General features: G+C 51.4%; 1 protein-coding gene across 1 annotated transcript in view; it reads right to left on the minus strand.

Annotated features, from left to right (window-relative positions):
* OTOF (otoferlin) overlaps positions 1 to 23882 on the minus strand; it is a 206664-nt gene that overhangs the window by 89181 nt on the left and 93601 nt on the right. The window contains exons 4-5 of the mRNA XM_073335512.1: positions 12459 to 12558; positions 3634 to 3845 (exon numbers count right to left, since the gene is read on the minus strand). Coding sequence (XP_073191613.1) covers positions 3634 to 3845; positions 12459 to 12558 — 312 coding nt within the window. The remainder of the gene's footprint in view (positions 1 to 3633; positions 3846 to 12458; positions 12559 to 23882) is intronic.

Raw genomic sequence — 23882 nt, forward strand, 5'->3', positions numbered from 1 at the left:
AGTGAGCGACTGGGACTCAGGGGTCTTTTCCTCCCTGGCTGGATGGAGCAGATCCTGGTCTCAGCCACGCTGCTGGACATTCAGCACGACTCAGTGGAAGTCGGTGGAGCCGCTCCAGGTTTCTGGTGGTGTGAATGAGAACAGGAGCCCTCCCTGTACATGGATGCAGCATCAGCTTCCTCTGCCTTGAGAATTCACTCTCCATGGCCCATTTGGCCCCAGCCTCTGCTGAGACTGACAGCCTGAGGGTTCCCTTTAGTGCCCGTTGTGTGCGGGTGGGTTCAGGTCATGGGAACGAGGAACTCTGTGTTCTCTTTTATCCCCATAAAGTGGCCGTAAAGGGCGCAGGCCCCTAGTTTCTCTTTCTAGCTCGCCTTGCATTTTTATTCTCCATCAGCGATTTCCACAGCTGGTTTCCAAAGCCAGGCAGGCCGTTTCTCTCTCCATATCAGCCTTGCTCACTCCGCTAAGTCACTGGGAAATCAGCTCCCATCCTTCCTGCTTCTGGCATCACCGCCAGCCCAGCTAGGTTCATTGCTAGGAGCTGGGCATGGTTCTGCAGGGCTCCCTTTGGGGATGGCTTGGCTCCGCCCCCTCCCCCCCAGAGCCAGGTGAAACGTTTGGATCAAAACTCGGGGACCTTGAGACATTTTGTCAATTTGTGTTTATGTCGCTGAGCTGTTTCAGCTGGAAAAACTCTAAAAAAGTCCCGAAAAAACCAGAAACTTGTCAATTTTTCCATTCAAAATGACTTTTGGCTTTGGCATTTCATTTCATTTTTCATTTTAAAAAAATGGCAGATGTGAAGAAATGCTCCTAGTCCCAATGCAGCCTTTCGTTCAACCCAAAGTGATTTTTATTTTACTTTTCAATTTGTTGAAAATTTCGAAACATTTCCCTTTCTGTTCTACCTGAAACAATTCTCCCTCCACCACTCCATTGTTCGGAAATGCCAACAAACTGAAAAATCTGTTATTCACCCAGCACTAGGTATTGCTGCCAGCTTCCAACGCAGGGTTACCTAGCTGGGATTATTTCTGTCTCTTCTCTTTAACCTTCCCTTGTGAGCACCCCCTACCTGTTCATGCATGCGTGAACCCAGGCAGTGCTCCCCACCTCCTGTCCCTCCGCACACATGCAAACTTGGGTGTCCATGCCTGTGCCCCACCACGAGCCCCACATTCGACTGTCATTTCATCTTCACGCCCATGTGCATAGGCCTGGCTCCTATCCAAAGTGGCTGGGACATCTAGTTACTGGGGTGAACAGTGCTGAATGCTTTGTAATGGTCTGTATGAGCCGCTGTCCCAGGGGTGTGGAGTCGGCAGGAGTCAAATTAGAGCAAAACAAAACAGCAAACGAACTCTTCATGGGGATTTGATTGGGTACAGAGCAAAATCCGTTCCAAAGCAGACTGCACTTCTGCCTACGCATCTCCTCCTTCCTGGCTGGCCAGCTAAGCGATAAGCTGTTCTGAGCACAGGCCATGCATCAGGAGGAAGAACTTCTGACACTGATGCAGAACGGTTCAGGGAGACTAAGGAGCAAGAAGTAAATCCACGGCTCTATAAGCGTAACATGCTCATAAAGCGTGTTGGGTCCCTCGCCGGTGATATGGCCTCGTAGCGGATAGTGGCTGACTGCTGATGTGCATTAGAGGAGTTACTCCTTTAGCTCTGTGGTAGAAGCCCGTGCTGTAGTATAGCAGGTTCTGAGTTCAAATCCTGTGGAGGATCCATGAGAGGGGACAGGCCAGGAAAACTGCATGGTTACCGCTATGTCACATACAACCGCTACCTGGAACATCACAGTATCTACCGGGGTAGAACTTGGATCCTTCTGTTCCAAAAGCCCAGGTCATCGGGGGAACGGGTTACGATCTCATCAGAAAACCAAGGCTACATCTGCTCAGGGTGCACGATAAAAGGTGCAAGAACTTGCCCTGCACCCTGGACCAAAATATCCCAATTTGATCTGTCTAGCTAGGTGCTTACACCATGTCCATCAGCTCACTGTGATAGATGAGCATCTGTTTTGCTGTGCACTTGTCAGCTGAGCTGCCGCTCCCAACCCAGACACAGCAGCATGTCAGTGGTGCTGTAACCCAGCTGCCAGATCCCACCCAGAGGTAGCTGCACATCCACAGCACTGTAATCCAGATTGCACTCCAGAGGTGGCTGCATGTCAGTGGCACTGTAACCCAGCTGCCAGATCCCACCCCAGAGGTGGCTGCATGTCAGTGATGCTGTAACCCAGCTGCCAGATCCCACCCCAGAGGTGGCTGCATGTCAGTGATGCTGTAACCCAGCTGCCAGATCCTACCTCAGAGGTGGCTGCATGTCAGTGGCATTATAACCCAGCTGCCAGATCCCACCCCAGAGGTGGCTGCATATCAGTGGTGCCGTACTCTGTGAAATGCTGTGGGATCCTTTGGGATTCAAGGCGCTATAAAAATACCAAGTATTACAATCCCATCCAATATGAAGAGGCCTAACCAACAGCCAGCCACCTAATCCTCCCCACATCTGTATTTAATTATATTTGCATTTCCCACTCCTCCCGGGCACATTACAAACCTCAGTAACTGGTTTGCTTTAACACTCAGCTCCACCCCAGGGCCCAGGAACTGGGCTGACTGGTCTCTAGGAAATCACCGGCTACTTGGGCCCAGCAATAACCGACATTTCCAATTCATGCCTAACCAATTCTGAGTGAATGGTCGGAGCTGCTCTCCTAACGGCCACTGAACTCCTCCTGTGCGCATGTGTCTGCATGGGACAGCCCTCACCCCCCGTGACATTTACACCAGCGCTGCGGTCCTCACCTGGAAACCCAGAGAGCAGGCAGTGTAAACATCACACCCTCGAGCAAGCTGCTGATCGCTGCTTCTCCTCCCGGCCTGAAACCGCACCCAGCACCGGGGTTATATCCCTAGGTTGCCGTAAGACCTCTGCATTTGCCAACAGTTACCACCTGGTGGCAGCTAATATCACCACAAGTTTCCCTTCTACTTAGCCCTGCGGTTACGGTGCGTTAGAAGTGCAGTATCTGTTGACAAATGTTGCGTTCCCCCCGCCCCCCGGAATTAGCCTGTAACCCATGTCTCTTGCAGGAGCCATCTCTCAATGGGCAAAATCTGGCACTGAAGCAGACTGGACAACGTGTCTTATTCCAAGGGGCGGGGCCTTAGTCTCAGGGGCGGTGCTTGGCTTCCGAAAGCGCGGCGCGGCCACCAGGGAGGCAGAGTGAGTCTGTCCGGCTAATTTTCTCCTGTGTTTTGCAGCCTTTTTTTTTTTTTTTTTGGCCTGAGTTTCAAGGCAGAGGAGAAGCAGCCGCAGCCGTGTCCCGCCCCACGCCCACCTGCGCATCGACCTGTTTAAAATGAACAGGGGCGGAGACACAGCTGGAAATGCAAATCCAGCGGAGGTGAGACGCATCTGCGCTAGCTCGTACACCTATCTCCCTTCGCTGCAGCGTGACGTGAAGACGGTGGCGCTATGAACAAGGACCAACAGGGCCCCCCTCCATAGGCATATTGAGGAGGGCTCATTGCCAATGCACGCTCATGCCAAGAAGTCTGCCCGCACCGGGCAGTGCCTGGGAATCGAGTTGGTGCCGCGGGTGGAATGTTACCTCCTGAAGTTCCTCTCTGCCGGTTTCAGGCTGGGGTTGGATTTGCCAGGAGACACGGCCGCGCCCTGCCGGTGCCCGGGGAGCAGGCTTTCTGTCTCCAACGGGCCTTCGCCCTCCGACCGGTAGTTAGGACTCTCCAGAAATTCCCCGTCATTCCAGGTGCCCACGGTGCCATCCATGGCCTGGTACCTGATCTCTATGGAGACGCTGGTCTGGAACACAAACCAAACACACGCTCAGCGAGTGAGGCTGCGCGCAGGGAAGATTTATTCCTAAATACTGAGGCCAGAAGAGGCCATTAGATCATCTCACTTGACCTCCCGTGTAATGTGACGCCTGCCTTGAGCCCTCCACAGGGCATTTGGCTAAATCAGTGATACGCAGACCGAGGCGTGCTAGCCGCAAGTGGCTCTTTAATGTGTCTCCGGCAGCTCTTTGCAGCACAAGATATTAAAACACGGTGGGATTGAATTATTAAGCGATCTAAGCTATTAACCAATCAGGATGCTTTCATTAGGTTATTAACCAATTAAGTTAACTTGCACTAGGTTATTAATATATGGACGGCGGGTGAACCCCACCTTTGGGGAGGCTAGCCCCTGGGCCCGCCCCTTCTGTCCGAGGCCGTGCCCCCCACCTGCCAGCACCCCATACCTGCCCGCAGCCGCCCAAACCACTCCGGCTGCCCAGCTGGCCTGACCCCCGAGCTGCCTGACCCCCGGGCCAGCCCAAGCTGCCCCAGGCCACCGGCTGGCCTGCGCGCCGTCCCTCGCTGTCCCAGCCCCGAGCTCCAGACTGCTGGCTGGAGCTGAGCCCCTGCTAGCTTCAGGGGAGAGGGGGAGTGAGGACGGGGCTTCGGGGTGGAGCGTGGGGGGGACCACAGCCTGGTTAGGGGAGGCTAAGCCTCCCCTGGCCTTGGATACCCACCGCTCTTGTAAATGAAGCCATGAATTCACACACCGGGGGCTCATTTGGGTAACGCTGATCTCTAATTTGGCTCCTGAAACACGGAGGGCTAAAGCTTCTTCCAGACTGGCAGCCAGTCTGGATTCAAAAAATTGGAGAATCCACCATTTCCCTTGGCCGTTTGCTCTGATGGTTAATCACCCACACTGGTAAAAATTGGTGCCTTATTTTTCATTTGAATTTGCCTGGCTTCAGCATCCAGCCATTGGTTCTTGCTCTGCCTCACTCTGCTAGATTAAAGAGTCCTTTAGTACTGGTATTTCTCCCCTCGAAGGTGCGTTTACACTGTAATCAAGTTACCTCTCAATCTTATTTGGAAAAGCTGAACAGATTGAGCTCCTTAAGTCTCTCACTGTAAGTCATTTTCTCCAGCCGTTCAGTTATTTCTGTGGCTCTTTTCTGTACCCTTTCGAGTTTTTCAATGGCCAGTTTAAAATGTGGACACCAAAATGTGATGTGTTATTCCAGTAGTGGTCTCACCAATGACCTCCCTGAGTACCCCCAGGTTTAGAATGATAGAATCGGAGAATCTCAGGGTTGGAAGGGACCTCAGGAGGTCATCTAGTCCCACCCCCTGCTCAAAGCAGGACCAAAAGTAACGTGAAGGAGGATGTGCCTTTTGAAGTTCTTGGAGGATGGGGGAGAGGCTCCCTGCCACAGGGGGAGAGGCTCAAAGGCCTCACATTGGCCTTTCTTTGTCACTGCATTTTTGTCATTTTGTCACACTTTGTCACTGCTAGTGTGCCCTTGTTGCCAAGAAGGCTAAGAGCATTTTGGGCTGTATAAGTAGGGGCAATGCCGGCAGATCGCGGGACGTGATCATTCCCCTCTATTCGACATTGGTGAGGCCTCATCTGGAGTATTGTGTCCAGTTTTGGGCCCCACACGACAAGAAGGATGTGGAAAAATTGGAAAGCATCCAGCAGAGGGCAACAAAAATGATTAGGGGACTGGAACACATGACTTATGAGGAGAGGCTGAGGGAACTGGGACTGTTTAGTCTGCAGAAGAGAAGAATGAGGGGGGATTTGATAGCTGCTTTCAACTACCTGAAAGGGGGTTCCAGAGAGGATGGATCTAGACTGTTCTCAGTGGTAGCTGATGACAGAACAAGGAGTAATGGTCTCAAGTTGCAGTGGGGGAGGTTTAGGTTGGATATTAGGAAAAACATTTTCACTAGGAGGGTTGTGAAGCACTGGAATGGATTACCTAGGTAGATGGTGGAATCGCCTTCCTTAGAGATTTTTAAGGCCCGGCTTGACAAAGCCCTGGCTGGGATGATTTAATTGGGGATTGGTCCTGCTTTGAGCAGGGGACTAGACTAGATGACCTCCTGAGGTCCCTTCCAACCCTGATCTTCTATGCTTCTATGCATCACACCCCTGATTTCTGTTTGAGCTGCTGCATAGTCAGTTATGATTTAGAGACTGCAAGTGATCACGTGATGCAGAAGTCACCAGGATGCAAAGATGAGGACTTTGCTTCTCACCAACAGACCTCAGAGCATTTCACAAACACTCACTTAATTCCCATTGCTACGGTGAAAAGATTTTGGCCAAAAATGATAGTTTTGTAGGAAAATAGATTTTGTTATCTAAATGGAACTTTCTGTGGGAAATACCTCATTTATGATCAGACCATAGGGGTTTTGTCATAAAAACGAAAACTTGAAAAATGTAGCCAAAAAGCTGAAAGAAATGTTTTGTCTATATTTTTCAGGGATCTGCTCACAGCTCCTCAGGGAGACGGCTGAGTGTCATTATTAGAGCTAGTCCAAAACCGCTAATTATGTTCTGAAGGAAATTTAGAAAATTTTCCAGTTAAAAAAAATCCCTGCCCCTTTTTTTGGTTTGTTTTTCTATGAAAAAAATTTGAACTAAAACCTGGGAACAAATTAGTTTTCGAAAAATGCTTTCAGATAAAAAATAAAAATTGGTTCTAGTAAAACGTTCCCGTTTTTGTAACCCCCCCCCCCCCAAAAAAAAAAGAACTCTCACAATTTTTTACTGATTTGTTTTCTCAGTGAAGAGCTGGAAAAATTTGACCACCATGAACAGTTCATGTTGCTCGAAAAGCCATTTAAAAAAAATCATTCACCACTGATCATTATCCCATTTTATAGATGGGGAAAGTGAGGCACAAAGATGGGACGTGACTTGCCCAAGGTCACCCAGAGAGTCAGTGGCAGAGAACAGGTCTCCTGGCTCCCAGCCCGCTTGCTCTGACTATGCTACTGTAACAGCTCTGCATCCGATTCCCTCTGGTCCCCATATGCGAATGGTCTAAAATTGCAGGTGACACATTTCTATGACTGACAAAGGAAATAGTATCTTTCACAGCCTGGAGAAAGCCTCTTTCTAGCTCTGGTGATTACGTGGTCAGGTCTGAGAGGAGCTACTCAGTCTGGAGTTATTCACAGGGCTTGCATCCTCACTGCCTTATCCCCTGCAGAGCGCCATGGGATGTGTGCTTAGAGCAGCAGCTCTCAATCAGGGGCATGTGTACCTTGGTGCTACGCAGAGGTCTTCCAGGTGGTACTTCAACTCATCTAGATCAGTGTTTCTCACCCCAGGGGGGTCGTGGGATGGGTTTAGGGAGGTCGCAAGTGCAGGGCTGGCATTAGTGGGTAGCAAGCAGGGCAGTTGCCTGTGGCCCCATGCAGGGCCGGCTCCAGGCACCAGCGAAGGAAGCAGGTGCCTGGGGTGGCCAATAGAAAGGGGTGGCACTCCGTCCGTCACTGGGGTGGCATGTCTGGGTCTTCAGCGGCAATTCGATGGCAGGCCCTGCAGTCCCTCTCTTCCTCTTCAGCGGCACTTTGGCGGCAGCTCAACCAGGTTTGGTTTTTTGTTTTTTTTCCTTCACCGCTTGGGGCAGCCAAAAAGCTAGAGCTGGCCCTGGCCCCACGCCACAGGGAATCCTGCAATGCTAAGTTACATGCTTCAGCCCGAGGCACCAGGACTCGGGCTTCACACGTCTGAAAGGGCTATTGTAGTCTGAAAAGGCTGAGAACCACTGGTTTAGAGAACCCATCCTCTCCCCCTATTTAACACAGTCACTGGAGCTGCAGCAGAGGGGGGTTAGAAGGAATTTACATGGCTAAATTGTCCTTTCTGTCCTAAGAAGTTGCCATGGATACTGCATGGGAAAAGGCAAGTCTAAAATTCTGCGTAGATCATATACCCCCACCAACGCAACCACTCCTGCGCAGCCCAGATTAACAGGACCAGAACACCAGAGTTCCGTCGGAGGGCGTCAGCAATTAAGGGACAATATATTCCAGGGATGTTACAGTTGTCCCAAAGCAAGCGGTATGAACCCAGGAATATGAACATTGGATATATATCAAATGTGTTTCTCTGCCTCACACACGAACACACAGGATGCGACTCCAAGGACTTACTGAGGGACCTACGGGGGATCTAGATGCTTTTCACTCTATCATTCTGTCTGCCAAACATTTGTGCCAAATTCCCAGGAAAAGATAGTTTGGTATTGGCAATGGGGCTTTATATGTTTTTCTAAGAACGGCACAAACGCTGGCTCATTAATCCCCACAATGTCCCTGGGAGGCAGGGAAGTATTATTTTGCAGATGGGGAAGCTGAGGCCTTGAGACCAGATGTGACTTGCCCTGGTCAAACAGTCAGTCTGTAGCGAAGCCAGAGTTAGGTCACTTCTCCTCTTGGTCTCCAGTCCTGCACTGAGTCCTCTAGTTACAGATTCATAGAGTTTACAGCCAGAAGGGACCAGTAGGTCCTCACAAGTCACAGAGTTTCACCCAGGTACCCTGTCCTGAGCCCAGTGACTTGTGTGTGGCTAACACTTCTTCCATAGAGGCCTCCAATCTGGATCTGAAGACATCCCCCACTTCCCTTGGTAGTTTGTTCCAATAGCTAATAACCCTCCCCATTGAAAATGTGTGGAATTTCTCTGGCTTTAGCTTCCAGCCGTTGGTTTTTTGTTCGTCTTTCTGCACCAGACTGAAGCATCCTTTAGTACCTAGTATTTCTTCTCCAGGAAGCTCCTTATATACAGGCTTGGCAGAATTCAATTTTTTTTTAACAATTTCCATGGATAATATCGATGTTTATTTTTAAGCATTAAAATAGTTTTTAGTGATTTAAATTTTCACAGCTGTGCAGAATCGTGGGTTTTAAAGTATTCTTTCTCTATTTTTATCAATTTAAGTTTTCACAGTTGCAGGAAATTGGGGGCGGGGGCAGGCGATGTGGGAGATCAGACAAGAATCACTTAATGACAGGAGACACTGCGATTCAAAAAGTGAAAACTTTACAACCTTTAAAACATAAACGGGTAAACATCACAGGTCAAAACATACGAAGTAAATATCCTCAGATCAAACTAAGAAGTCCTCAAGCAGCATTTTCTTACGTTGCCTACCTGTCAATGTCAAGTATCCTGGGTGGAAGTCTTTTCCCATAGGGTGGATGCGGGTACGGTGAAAGTGACGTGTATCGACATTTACTAATAAAAATCGAATGCTTCCCAATCTATTTACACCCCATGCTCAAGTCACCTCTCCATCTCCTTTTTGGTAAATTAAATAGATTGAGTTCTTTAAGTCTCTCACTGCAAGGTGTCTTCTCCAGCCCTCGACTCATTCCTTTGGCTCCTTCCTGTCCCCTCTCCCATTTTTCAACCGCCAGTTTAAGGACTGGACACCCGAGCGGGATGCAGGATTCCAGCATCGCTCTCACCCTTGCCGCACACAGAGGTGAAATCAGCTTCCTAGTCTTCTAGTCCTCACGTTTGCGAGCAGCTGGCACACTGGAAGCATTTTCCCCCTATGGTTTTTAAATTTATCAGGAAATTATGGATCCCTGTTTTTCAAAATGTCAGCCTTTTTGCCTAGAAATAATTCAGAAGATGATGGGCGGTCTGTATAAGAGGCCTGGGGAGGCTAAGCCTCCCCCCAAAAGGCTGGCCATGCAGGAGGGCAAATGCCGCGGATGTAGCATGGGTCACCTCCCTTTGGAGGCGTGTCGGCCTGCCGCCTTTGGAGCGCCGGAAGCGAAGCTCCCTAGAAGTGGGGGGCCACTGGTGCCCAGACCATGACCCTGTCCACACTCTGGCCTGAGACCCTGCCCCCTCTCTGCCTTCTCCCCCAAGGCCCCGCCCTTGCCCCGCCTCTTCCCCCTAAGCCCCCCTCCCACGACACAGAGGAGTGGGCGGGCGGCCGGGCCTTGGGGGAAGAGGCGGAGAGGAGCGAGTGGCAGAGGGGTGAGGTGGGCCTCAGAGGAAAAGGAGTGGGAGAGGAGTGGGAGGAGCCTAGGGGGGAAGAGGCAGAGTCGGGGCGGGGCCATAGTCCAGGCACTAGTGGCCCCCCCACTTCTAGGGAGCTGTGTGTAAGCCTCCCCAAATGGAAGACTCACTTGCCGCCTATGCAGAAGCCGCTTAACTTCAAAGCGTCTCATGCAGCCCAGCAGGGAACAGCTGTTGGTTGATTCAGTTTGACAAATATATTTTAATAATGCCGGGTTAAAAACACAAGGGCTGACCCGAAGGCAGTCGGAGTTTCCCCCACTGACTTCAGTGGGCTTTGGATCAGGCCCTAAGTCATTAAAACATAGTTTTCATACCTACATGGTATGGAACAGCGGGAAATTTCATCATTGCCAAGGGCACACAGTTGACTGTAGAGCTGGGACGGAGTAGGGTCTCCAAGTCCTTGTTCCCAGGCTTCTAGTCTGCCAGCAATGGTGCGCTCTGCTCTGCTCTGCTTGTTTCTGGGGAGCACGATGTGCCAATGTGCATTGGACAGGCCACGTTAGCTCCCTGCAGACCTAGTCTGCCATTCCCTGGAGCAGCGTAGAGCTCAGGGCTCTGATAAAGCCACGGGACCAGGTTTTATGCATCATCTGAAAGTACCCCAGAAATGGGGTATGTCTGCACTTCGAGCTGGGGTGTAATTCCACTCAGTTTTCAGCTTGCTAGCATGATCAGCACCAGCACAGGTAACAAGAACAGAAGGACTTGTGGCACCTTAGAGACTAACCAATTTATTGGAGCATGAGCTTTCATGAGCTACAGCTCACTTCATCAGATGCATTCAGTGGAAAATACAGTGGGGAGATTTATATACACAGAGAACATGAAACAATGGGTGTCACCGTACACACTGGAACCAGAGTGATCACTTAAGGTGAGCTATTACCAGCAGGAGAGCGGGGGCCAGGGGAGGAAACCTTTTGTAGTGATAATCAAGGTGGGCCATTTCCAGCAGTTGACAAGAACGTCTGAGGAACATTGGGGGGTGGGGTGAGGGAAATAAACATGGGGAAATAGTTTTACTTTGTGTAATGACCCATCCACTCCCAGTCTTTATTCAAGCCTAAGTTAATTGTATGCAGTTTGCAAATTAATTCCAGTTCAGCAGTCTCTCATTGGAGTCTGTTTTTGAAGTTTTTTTGTTGAAGAATTGCCACTTTTAGGTCTGTAATCGAGTGATCAAAGAGATTGAAGTGTTCTCCAACTGGTTTCTGAATGTTATGATTCCTGATGTCAGATTTGTGTCCATTTATTCTTTTACGTAGAGACTGTCCAGTTTGGCCAATGTACATGGCAGAGGGGCATTGCTGGCCCATGATGGCATAGATCACATTGGTAGATGCGCAGGTGAACGAGCCTCTGATAGTGTGGCTGCTGTGATTAGGCCCTGTGATGGTGTCCCCTGAATAGATATGTGGACACAGTTGGCAATGGGCTTTGTTGCAAGGATAAGGTCCTGGGTTAGTGGTTCTGTTGTGTGGTGTGTGGTTGCTGGTGAGTAGTTGCTTCAGGTTGGGGGGCTGTCTGTAGGCAAGGACTGGCCTGTCTGCCAAGATCTGTGAGAGTGATGGGTCGTCCTTCAGGATAGGTTGTAGATCCCTGATGATGCGTTGGAGAGGTTTTAGTTGGGGGCTGAAGGTGATGGCTAGTGGCGTTCTGTTAGTTTCTTTGTTGGGCCTGTCCTGTAGTAGGTGACTTCTGGGAACTCTTCTGCCTCTGTCAATTTGTTTCTTCACTTCCGCAGGTGGGTATTGTAGTTGTAAGAATGCTTGATAGAGATCTTGTAGGTGTGTGTCTCTGTCTGAGGGGTTGGAGCAAATGTGGCTGTATCGTAGAGCTTGGCTGTAGACAGAATGGATCGTGTGGTGTGATCTGGATGAAAGCTGGAGGCATGTAGGTAGGAATAGCGGTCAGTAGGTTTCCGGTATAGGGTGGTGTTTATGTGACCACTGCTTACTAGCACTGTAGTGTGCAGGAAGTGGATCTCTTGTGTGGACTAGTCCAGGCTGAGATTGATGGTGGGATGGAAATTGTTGAAGTCATGGTCGAATTCCTCCAGGGCTTCTTTTCCATGGGTCCAGATGATGAAGATGTCATCAATATAGCGCAAGTAGAGCAGGGGCGTTAGGGGATGAGAGCTGTATTTTCCTCTGAATGCATCTGATGAAGTGAGCTGTAGCTCACAAAAGCTTATGCTCAAATAAATTGGTTAGTCACTAAGGTGCCACAAGTCCTCCTTTTCTTTTTGCGAATACAGACTAACACGGCTGCTACTCTGAAACCAGCACAGGTGTGTCTCCTCAAGATGGGAATTCCACTGCCATCTCAGAGTGTAGACACACATCCATAGTTTCATACCTCTTGACCCTGGATGAGCCGTCATGAGAAATCAGTAAAATCTGACGGGGAAAGGCTGCCAAGATTTGGAGATTCCGGGGCATAGGTGGACACTAGAGGGCGACAGTCTCACGTGCACTCATGCAGCTCTGTCATTCCCCCAGCAGGGGGCAGCGGTGCCACACGCGCACATTGCAGGAGGACAGAAAGCGGCCACTGTTGTCTGTCACCTACCCGAATGGCGGAGTTATTGTCGTCTATTAAAGTGTCCGTCACCTCCAGCTGGCCTTCCTCCACCACCTTCTGCAGGACCATCCGGAACGTGCCGATGAGTCTAGGAAACAAACGGGAGAGGGGGTGAGGAGCCGCAGGCTGGGCGAATTCCTGGGCCCTAGAGAGGCGGTGAATCCCCGCCAGCCCAACGCAGCCATCAAAGGGAAGGGAACTCCTCTGCCCAGCTGCCATTGGAGCTGGGGGAGGGCGTCTTTATAATCAGAGGCTTCATTTCCATTGCCACCTTGGTATATATTTGCCTAGCTCTGGGGGAGACTTTCAAAAGGTGCAAGATCCATGGAGAGTCCAGGATGCTCCCCGCAGCAGGTGCTGTCCCCAGCCTGGTGCCCATGGCTGGGATACCCCATTATAGACACAAGCAGAAGGCACAGGGTGCTGGAAACCTCCCTGAAATTACCCAGGAAGGCAGGAGCTTGGAGGCAGAACATAAACTGGCTAGCACAGGGTCCAACGAGTTAGGGAACTGCCAGGAATAATCAGCCCTGGATTGGTCACCTGGGCTGGGGAGGGATGGGACCAGCTGGGGCCATTTTCCATCTCTAATTCCTGTAGGCCCGCAGGAAACGTACTGGCGTGGAGTATCTGAGCGCCATCTCGTGGCTGAGCCCACAGAACAGCTCCGACTCCTGCTAGCGAAGGGAGCTCAAGCTGTAGCGGAGGCCTGAGGACCACAGCTCTCAGCCCACCTCCCAGGTGCGTCATCTCGCTCATCCTTTCCTCCGCGGTTGGCAGCACAGGGGGTCGCTGCAGCGTGTGGACGGGCTTGTACAGTCAACGCGCCCCCTGGAGTCAGTGGCCATGGAGCCTGAGCCATAGGGTGACCAGATATCCCAATTTTATAGAGACAGTCCCGATTTTGGGGGCTTTTTCTTATATAAGCTCCTATTACCCCCCCCACCCCCGTCCCAATTTTTCACACTTGCTGTCTGGTCACCCTACTGAGCCAGCACTGCAGAATTACACCCCGGCGGCCAGATGCTGTGGCAAACTGGCCCCTCATCCTCCAGCGAGGCCCCTCGGCTCTGCAGTTTGCTAGCATGGCAGCCTGGAACTCCAGCATCATTGGCAAGTAAATTAACCAGCGGCCATGTCTGTCAGATGACACGGGGAAATGAATACAACGCTCAGCGTCAATGCCCCTGGGCTGTCTCAGCAGGAGTGGCAGAAGGTCCCTAAAAGTGGTGGTGGGGGGGCACTGGTGCCCAAACTGTGGCCCCGACCCCCTTTCTCCCTAAGCCCCCACCCCCACACTACCCCTTCCCCCTAGGCCCTGCTCCCATGCCACCTCTTCCCCCCAGGACCCTGCCCCTTGCTTGCTCCTCTCTACCCCCTCCCCCTGTGGCTTGCCCTCACATCCGGTAAAATGTGGGAAGGCCTAGCGCTCCCACTTTTAGAAGTGGGCCGGCCATGGTGCCCTCGCCCTCCCTGTTCCGGTATCTCAGCATCGGTTCAGTTTATTTGATGCTGCTCCGTTTGAGGCTGCTGTTTCTTGCTTTGCATTTTTGGCGTGGCACCAAAACGATCTGTGCACCTCACCAGGCCATACGAAGCGAGCAATGCTGCAAACAAGGCCACCTATTAAACACCGAGCTGCTTATAACCCAGCAGAAGCCCTGGCACAAAGCATGTGCTATGCTCTCCCTTACCGTCGGATCTGCAGTGCTGATAAAGATCCTCCTGCTATCCCAGAGCTACAGACAATGTATCTGGAGGGCTTGTCAGAAATAATTTCACAGTGCTCAGCTCGCTGGGGCCAGTGAGAACACTGCCATTAATTACAGTCTCTTTCTTCTTCCTTGTAAGCCTCAGGGCATTGTTCAGTCTCAGGGCAGTGATCTATCTAACCATTGTTTCACAGAGGAAGGAGAATCATAGAATCATAGAATACCCGGGTTGGAAGGGACCCCAGGAGGTCATCTAGTCCAAACCCCTGCCCAGAGCAGGACTAATCAATTAATTAATTAAATCATCCCAGCCAGGGCTTTGTCAAGCTGGACCTTAAAAACTTCTAAGGAAGAAGATTCCACCACCTCCCTAGGTAACCCATTCCAGTGTTTCACCACCCTCCTAGTGAAAAAGTTTTTCCTAATATCCAACCTAAACCTCCCCCACTGCAACTTGAGACCATTACTCCTTGTTCTGTCATCTGCTACCACTGAGAATAGTCTAGATCCATCCTCTCTGGAGCCCCCTTTCAGGTAGTTAAAAGCAGCTATCAAATCCCCCCTCATTCTTCTCTTCCGCAGACTAAACAATCCCAGTTCCCTCAGCCTTTCCTCATAAGTCATGTGTTCCAGTCTCCTAATCATTTTTGTTGCCCTCCGCTGGACGTTTTCCAATTTTTCCACATCCTTCTTGTAGTGTGGGGCCCAAAACTGGACACAGTACTCCAGATGAGGCCTCACCAATGTTGAATAGAGGGGAACGATCACGTCCCTCGATCTGCTGGCAATGCCCCTACGTATACATCCCAAAATGCCATTGGCCTTCTTGGCAACAAGGGCACCCTGTTGACTCATATCCAGCTTCTCGTCCACTGTAACCCCTAGGTCCTTTTCTGCAGAACTGCTGCCGAGCCATTCGGTCCCTAGTCTGTAGCGGTGCATGGGATTCTTCTGTCCTAAGTGCAGGACTCTGCACTTGTCCTTGTTGAACCTCATCAGATTTCTTTTGGCCCAATCCTCTAATTTGTCTAGGGCCCTCTGTATCCTATCCCTACCCTCCAGCGTATCTATCTCTCCCAGTTTAGTGTCATCTGCAAACTTGCTGAGGGTGCAATCCACACCATCCTCCAGATCATTTATGAAGATATTGAACAAAACCGGCCCCAGGACCGACCCTTGGGGCACTCCACTAGATACCAGCTGCCAACTAGACATGGAGCCATTGATCTCTACCCGTTGAGCCCGACAATCTAGCCAGCTTTCTATCCACCTTATCATCCATTCATCCAGCCCATACTTCTTTAACTTGCTGACAAGAATACTGGGGGAGACCGTGTCAAAAGCTTTGCTAAAGTCAAGGAACAACACGTCCAGTGCTTTCCCCTCATCCACAGAGCCAATTATCTCATCATAGAAGGCAATTAGATTAGTCAGGCATGACTTGCCCTTGGTGAATCCATGCTGACTGTTCCTGATCACTTTCCTCTCCTCTAAGTGCTTCAGAATTGATTCCTTGAGGATCTGCTCCATGATTTTTCCGGGGACTGAGGTGAGGCTGACTGGCCTGTAGTTTCCAGGATCCTCCTTCTTCCCTTTTTTAAAGATGGGCACGACATTAGCCTTTTTCCTGTAGTCCGGGACCTCCCCCAACTCACTGGGCTCACTGGGCTTCAGATTGGTCCCCACGCTGGCTAGCTAATGAATTTAGCTGGTGCCCTGCATCATAGTATCTGAGCACCTGACAGTCTTCACTGTATGTATCCTCACAGCACCCTTGTGAGGCACAGTGGGGCTGTTACCCCACTGTGCATATGGGAAACTGAGGCAGAGAGAGACTATGGTTACGTCGACACTGCAAAAAAAGAAGAATACCCTGCAGCAGTGAGTTGGGGTCTACAAAACCAGCAGTGTAGGCGTTCCCATGTGGGCTGGAGCTCGAGCCCTGAGCTCCACCCTCCTCGCTGGGTTTCACAGCCTGAGCAGGCCCATCGACACAGCTGGCTTAGCACCGTAGTGCAGGACCGTAGACCCGGGCTCTCCGACTCGCTGTCACAGGGTTTTTTCGCAGCGTAGGCAGACCCTGCATGTCTTGGCTAAGGTCACTCAGGGAATGTGCAGCAAAGCAGGGAATGGAGCCTGAGTCACCCAACTCCCAAGCCAGTGGGCCCTTCGTCCTTCCTGTCACCAGCCCAGCTCTGCTCTGCAATGAGACACTGCTTCTGAACAACTCTTAGATCATCAATCACTTGCCCCTCAGGCCATGTCTACACGACACCCCTCCATGCAGCCGCCCCAGTAATTACATCGCTCCTGTGCGTCTCCTCTTTGCTCCTTGTATCGGCCGTATGTGTCTTCACCAGGAGCTCTTGCTGTACTGTCAGCGGGGGCCATTGTGGGATGGCTCCTGGAGGCCAGTGTCTGCACTGACATTGCGTCGATCTAACTACATCGCCCGTGACTCTACACTGCTCAGGGAGGTGGAGTTTTTAAGTCGGCGTAGTGGGGCAGTTACATCAGCGGGAGCCAAATTTAAGTGTAGACACGTGCAGAGTTAGGTGGACGTAAGCTGCCCTGTAGTGTCGAGTAAACCAGACCTCAGTGACTTCAGATCCAGGCTCATGTGGGACCTTCAGCCTACCTCTTCCAACCCTTTTGCTATTCCCTCTGCATTCACATCCCTGGAAACACCATAGTTTGCCTAAGGGCTTGGAGACTGGCTGCTCTTCGCACCAGTCGCTGTGGTCCTGTGTGAACACACTCACGTAGCCAGGTCGGAGCAGGGGAAGCCTTTATGCGTTATTGGCTAGTCTCACATTTTTTTAAAGTTTTGGTTATCCAATCAGGGAACAGAAATAATACCATGTGACCAATCACCGGGCCGCTAATTGAACTGTTCATGAGCAACAAAGATGGTAGAGTTGATTTGACCAAACCACCTGGCAAAATGTGCTTGTTTGGCCAGCACCATCCAGCCATAGCAACGGGGAGATCCTCCCTGAGCCCTTGTCTCAGAACCTAAGAGATGCCCCAGATGATCCATCCCTCCAGCCTGGTGACATGCCTTGTAGCTGATGCTTTAGAAGAAGGCAAGCCCACCTGTCCAATGGAGCAACGCTGCCCATTTGGTGGGAGACTCTTCCTCTGTCGGAGAGGTCTATTAGTGTCACGTGCGAGGGACCCTTTGCCGCCTCACCCCTGAGATTCCATGTTGAGCGAGCTCAGAGATACCAGCGTTCAGCTGTTGTGTATTCATTTAAGATGCCATGTAGCCCATTAAACATGAATTGCGTGTGTATTTCATTCCGCTGTGTATGCAATGAATAATGCATGGCCACCTCAAACAGAGACCTGGATCTTCTTTCAAGTGTACTTTCAAGTATCATGAGAAAGACTGAGGCAGAGCCTATATTGCCCCAATGGTCAAAGAATTGGTAATACTCTTTGTAATCCTAGAGCCTTGCTAAAAGCTTGAAAAGGTTTCCTCAATGCAATGCATTTATTGGTTTAAAATTCCAGCATGTGACGGCCCTAAGGGAGTAAAAACACAATCTTGGAATAAATTCACACCCACCTAGGACTTCACAGATGTCACTGGGCTGCACTCCACAGACACTGGGACCTTCATGGCAGCAGTGAGGACAGAACTCAGATGTGCCTACCCCAGAAACCCAATCCTCTGCCACTCAAATGAAGAGAGTCTCCATTCGCTGTTAGCACTATAGTGCCTATGACACACATAGTTCTGATTCCTTCCTTTAGATGGCAGTGGGAGCACATAAACATTATGCCTGCACATTACAATAATGCAGCACATTTCATCTGAGGAATTGTGATGATGTGACGCAGCAGGGAGGGGGGAGTGTTGACCTGGGAATGGGCCCTGGGGATGGGAGACCTGAGAGCCTGTCACCTGAGCCAGGAGGGGGAGGGGGAGGTAACACCTCTGCCCAGGAATGTGAAGACAGGCTGCAGGAGAGAGCCTGTGGGGGGGTGGGGGGGTGGGCTGGGGTCTAAGCTCCCTGCTCCCCCAGAAGGACTTGACTGAGGGGTCCTGGGTGTGCCCACAAGCTCTGTTTTGGACTGTGTTCCTGTTGTCCAATAAACCTTCTGTTTTACTGGCTGGCTGAGAGTCTCAGTGAATCCCTGGAAGAGGGGTGCAGGGCCTGGACTCCCCCACACTCCGTGACAGGAATGTAAAGCTCTTTAACAAACATCAGTTTCACAAATCTTGGGTAAGTAATATTAACCCCACTGACAAGTGGGGAAACTGAGGCACAGAGTAAGGTCAAGTCACTTGCCTGGTGTGACACATGGAGATAGTAACAAAGCTGGGAAGAGAAGCCAAGAGTCCTGACTCTTGTCCCTCTGGTGCATGGGGTCAGGTGAACAGTGCAGGGAATCAGATACCTCTGCTGATGACCTGTAGCGGCGTTAACCATCCCGCCAGGCACAGGTATGTGCCCTGCGCTCCAGCAGCCCACAGAACACGCCAGACCAAAACCCTGGAACGCAGCAGCACAAACTCCGCACAGAGCCAACAAGCTGGCCTGGATCTGAACTCGGAAACACAGGCCCATGGGATCCTCCCCACCACCGGAATACACTGATGGGGCGGGAGGAGAAGCAGAGAGAATCTGAACTTATCTGGCCTGCTGCATGGATCTAAAATACTTGAAGACCTGGAGCTGGGGGCCCAGATTTTTCAAGGCATTCAGGTGCCAAACTCCCATTGAAACAAACGGTTTTAGGTACCTAAACACCTTTAAAAAGCTGGCCCTTACTTACTACACCAGAGGCTAGTAAAACCTTCAGGCCAGGTTCACCCCTGCTGTAATGCCACTGAGTTCTAGCTGTGGGAGGGCAAAGCAGAATTGGTATTTGCAGTGCTCGCAACTGAATATAACATAAGAACGACCACGCTGGGTCAGACCGAAGGTCCATCTAGCCCAGTATCCTGCCTTCCGACAGTGACCAATGCCAGGTGCCCCAGAGGGAATGACCAGAACAGGGAATCACCAAGTGATCTGATAACAAGTGATCAAGTGAACTGAGAACAACCTGTTAGTGGCAACGCATGACTCCACACAGAGCACCGCCGGCTGTGTCGGGCCTGGGAGCAGCATGTGTCAGGCCCGGGTCACTGGGTACTTTGGCAGGGCATGCCCCAGGGTCACGGTGCGGCAGCCCATCTCAGCTTCTGCGAAGCGCTCGAGAGAACGGTGCCCAGGCTGCCTGCTTAGCCTGCTCCTGCAGCTGCTGCCGGGCAGAGTCCGGACACTCACCTGCCGCAGCGGGCAGGATGCCCAGCGCATAAGCCGAAAGTCGTAGAGGTGAATGGCTGGTTCAATGAGACTGTGCTGCTGGCTGGCTGCTCCATCGGCTTCGCGAGCACGGATCCCTGTGTGTGAACGAACCCCAAAGGGGCCCCAGCACAGGCTGGAGAGTCTGTACTTCAGATCCAGCTGCAGGAGCGGCTCTTAGCCTCTGTGTCTTGGTTACTCCATATACGAAATGGGAATAATGGGAAGGGGGATGAGGTGGACGAGGCTTTCTTCCGGCAACTCGCAGAAGTTACTAGATTGCACTCCCTGGTTCTCATGGGAGACTTCAATCACCCTGATATCTGCTGGGAGAGCAATACAGCGGTGCACAGACAATCCAGGAAGTTTTTGGAAAATGTAGGGGACAATTTCCTGGTGCAAGTGCTGGAGGAACCAACTAGGGGCAGAGCTCTTCTTGACCTGCTGCTCACGCACCGGGAAGAATTAGTAGGGGAAGCAAAAGTGGATGGGAACCTGGGAGGCAGTGACCATGAGATGGTCAAGTTCAGGATCCTGACACAAGGAAGAAAGGAGAGCAGCAGAATACGGACCCTGGACTTCAGAAAAGCAGACTTTGACTCCCTCAGGGAACTGATGGGCAAGATCCCCTGGGAGAATAACATGAGGGGGAAAGGAGTCCAGGAGAGCTGCCTGTATTTTAAAGAATCCTTATTGACATTACAGGGGCAAACCATCCCGATGTGTAGAAAGAATAGTAACTATGGCAGGCGTCCAGCTTGGCTTAACAGTGAAATCCTTGCTGATCTTAAATACAAAAAAGAAGCTGACAAGAAGTGGAAGATTGGACAAATGACCAGGGATGAGTATAAAAATATTGCTCGGGCATGCAGGAGTGAAATCAGGAAGGCCAAATCGCACCTGGAGCTGCAGCTAGCAAGAGATGTTAAGAGTAACAAGAAGGGTTTCTTCAGGTATGTTGGCAACAAGAAGAAAGCCAAGGAAAGTGTGGGCCCCTTACTGAATGAGGGAGGCAACCTAGTGACAGAGGATGTGGAAAAAGCTAATGTACTCAATGCTTTTTTTGCCTCTGTCTTCACGAACAAGGTCAGCTCCCAGACTACTGCCCTGGGCAGCACAGCATGGGGAGGAGGTGACCAGCCCTCTGTGGAGAAAGAAGTGGTTAGGGTCTATTTAGAAAAGCTGGACAAGCACAAGTCCATGGGGCCGGATGTGCTGCATCCAAGAGTGCTAAAGGAGTTGGCGGATGTGATCGCAGAGCCATTGGCCATTATTGTTGAAAACTCATGGCGATCGGGGGAAGCCCCGGACGACTGGAAAAAGGCTAATGTAGTGCCCATCTTTAAAAAAGGGAAGAAGGAGGATCCCGGGAACTACAGGCCAGTCAGCCTCACCTCAGTCCCTGGAAAAATCATGGAGCAGGTCCTCAAGGAATCAGTTCTGAAGCACTTAGAGGAGAGGAAAGTGATCACGAACAGTCAGCATGGATTCACCAAAGGCAAGTCATGCCTGACTAATCTAATTGCCTTCTATGACGAGAGGTTCTGTGGATGAAGGGAAATCAGTGGACATGTTGTTCCTTGACTTTAGCAAAGCTTTTGACACGGTCTCCCCCAGTATTCTTGCCAGCAAGTTAAAGAAGTATGGGCTGGATGAATGGATGATAAGGTGGATAGAAAGCTGGCTAGATTGTCGGGCTCAACGGGTAGAGATCAATGGCTCCATGTCTAGTTGGCAGCCGGTATCAAGTGGAGTGCCCCAAGGGTCGGTCCTGGGGCCGGTTTTGTTCAATATCTTCATAAATGATCTGGAGGATGGTGTGGATTGCACCCTCAGCAAGTTTGCAGATGACACTAAACTGGGAGGAGAGGCAGATACGCTGGAGGGTAGGGATAGGATACAGAGGGACCTAGACAAACTGGAGGATTGGGCCAAAAGAAATCTGATGAGGTTCAACAAGGACAAGTGCAGAGTCCTGCACTTAGGATGGAAGAATCCAATGCACCGCTACAGACTAGGGACCGAATGGCTCGGCAGCAGTTCTGCAGAAAAGGAACTAGGGGTGACAGTGGACGAGAAGCTGGATATGAGTCAACAGGGTGCCCTTGTTGCCAAGAAGGCCAATGGCATTTTGGGATGTATATGTAGGGGCATAGCCAGCAGATCGAGGGATATGATCGTTCCCCTCTATTCGACACTGGTGAGGCCTCATCTGGAGTACTGTGTCCAGTTTTGGGCCCCACACTACAAGAAGGATGTGGAAAAATTGGAAAGAGTCCAGCGGAGGGCAACAAAATGATTAGGGGACTGGAACACGTGACTTATGAGGAGAGGCTGAGGGAACTGGGATTGTTTAGTCTGCAGAAGAGAAGAATGAGGGGGGATTTGATAGCTGCTTTCAACTACTTGAAAGGGGGTTCCAAAGAGGATGGCTCTAGACTGTTCTCAGTGGTAGAAGAGGACAGAATGAGGAGTAATGGTCTCAAGTTGCAGTGGGGGAGATTTAGGTTGGATATTAGGAAAAACTTTTTCACTAGGAGGGTGGTGAAACACTGGAATGGGTTACCTAGGGAGGTGGTAGAATCTCCTTCCTTAGAAGTTTTTAAGGTCGGGCTTGACAAAGCCCTGGCTGGGATGATTTAATTGGGGATCGGTCCTGCCTCGAGCAGGGGGTTGGACTAGATGACCTCCTGAGGTCCCTTCCAACCCTGATATTCTATGATTCTATGATAATGATACTCGCCTCCTGGAGGGGCAGGTACTTGTGAGGGCACCTCTCTCGAGCCAGTTTTATCCCCACTCTAATCCCATGCCCCTTCGAGGGAGTTACACCAGGAATAAATTTGGCCCACTAGTCTCTATCAGGCCAAATTTTCATGCCCTCCACTGCATGCCCACCAGTCCTGCTGCCAGCCCTGTCGGGGAGACGCCAAATGCCTCATACGTCCCTTTTCCCCGTTCAGAACGACTTCTGTCGGCACTTTCCGTATAATAATTAACTACTGCATAAGAGCTATTATCATTGACCTATTGAGCATGCCCTGCTACCCCACGTGTTCCTCAAGTCCACCACGAACATCATCTACAGCCGCCCGGGAAAGCTCCTGGAGCAGAGTGGGCCCAAGGGATCCCGTTGGGGAACGTACGACAACGGAGGAAGGCTCAATCCATTGAGCGCAGACACCACTGGTTGTTACAAGGGTGTATTTTGCCCAGGGTGCAGTTGTGCTCAACTGCAAACCCCAGCTGCAGAATCGCAAGTGTCTCACCACTTGTCAGTGTAAGCAGGGTCTGCGCGAGCTCTCCCCTGACGTCTGGTGATGAGCTGGGGGAGAAGACTTCATGAGCTGACCTTGTTTGCATAGACCCGCCCACTCTGCCTAGGTGCACAGCATGATGAGGCTGCTTTGCACAAATGATTGCTTTTGGCTGGTGTTGGATCACAAGTCACTTTGTTATTGGGGCAGGGATAATAAAGAGTGGTGTATCCTTGTAGTGTGAGCCAGGGGCAGCAGAAGTGTGCTTGGCTTACCCTGATTGAGGGACTCACCCTCAACAAAACTGCACTTGCTAGGCCAGGGACATGGGTGCCAAAGGCCAGTGGTGTTGAGAGAGGGTATTTGTACTTGGCTGTGTGGGCATCTATCTGACACCATTTGACCCTTTCTGTCTCCACTGTGTAATAACAGACCTCATTAAGATTCAATTGAAGGTCTTTGTTGTAAATCAGCAGAGCTGAAACCCCAGATAACCAGGTCTAACCATTAGAGCTACTTTGGGGACAGTGCCTCTGATACAAGAGACACCCAATCAGGGCCTTGGGGGGAAGAGGCAAAGCAGGGGGTGGGGCTGGGGGAAGAGGCGGAGCAGGGGCAGGACCTGGGGGAAGAGGCAGAGCAGAGGGTGGGGCCCCGGGGAAGAGGCGGAGCAGGGGGTGGGGCCCCGGGGAAGAGGTGGAGCAGGGGGTGGAGCCAGGGGAAGAGGCGGAGCAGGATCGGGGGTTGGGGAAGAGGTGGAGCAGGGGCAGAGCCTGGGGGAAGGGGCAGAGCAGGGGGTGGGGCCAGGAGAAGAGGCGGAGCAGGGTCGGGGGTTGGGGAAGAGGTGGAGCAGGGGGTGGGGCCCCGGGGAAGAGGTGGAACAGGGGGTGGGGCCTGGGGGAAGAGGCGGAGCAGGGGGTGGGGCCCCCGGGAAGAGGTGGAGCAGGGGGTGGAGCCAGGGGAAGAGGCGGAGCAGGGTCGGGGGTTGGGGAAGAGGTGGAGCATGGGGTGGGGCCCCGGGGAAGAGGCGGAGCAGGGGGTGGGGTCTGGGGAAGGGGCAGAGCAGGGGATGGGGCCAGGGGAAGAGGCAGAGTAGGGTTGGGGGTTGGGGAAGAGGTGGAGCAGGGGGTGGAGCCAGGGGAA

The sequence above is a fragment of the Lepidochelys kempii genome, chromosome 3, assembly GCF_965140265.1.
Source record: "Lepidochelys kempii isolate rLepKem1 chromosome 3, rLepKem1.hap2, whole genome shotgun sequence".
NCBI classification, from domain to species: domain Eukaryota; kingdom Metazoa; phylum Chordata; order Testudines; family Cheloniidae; genus Lepidochelys; species Lepidochelys kempii.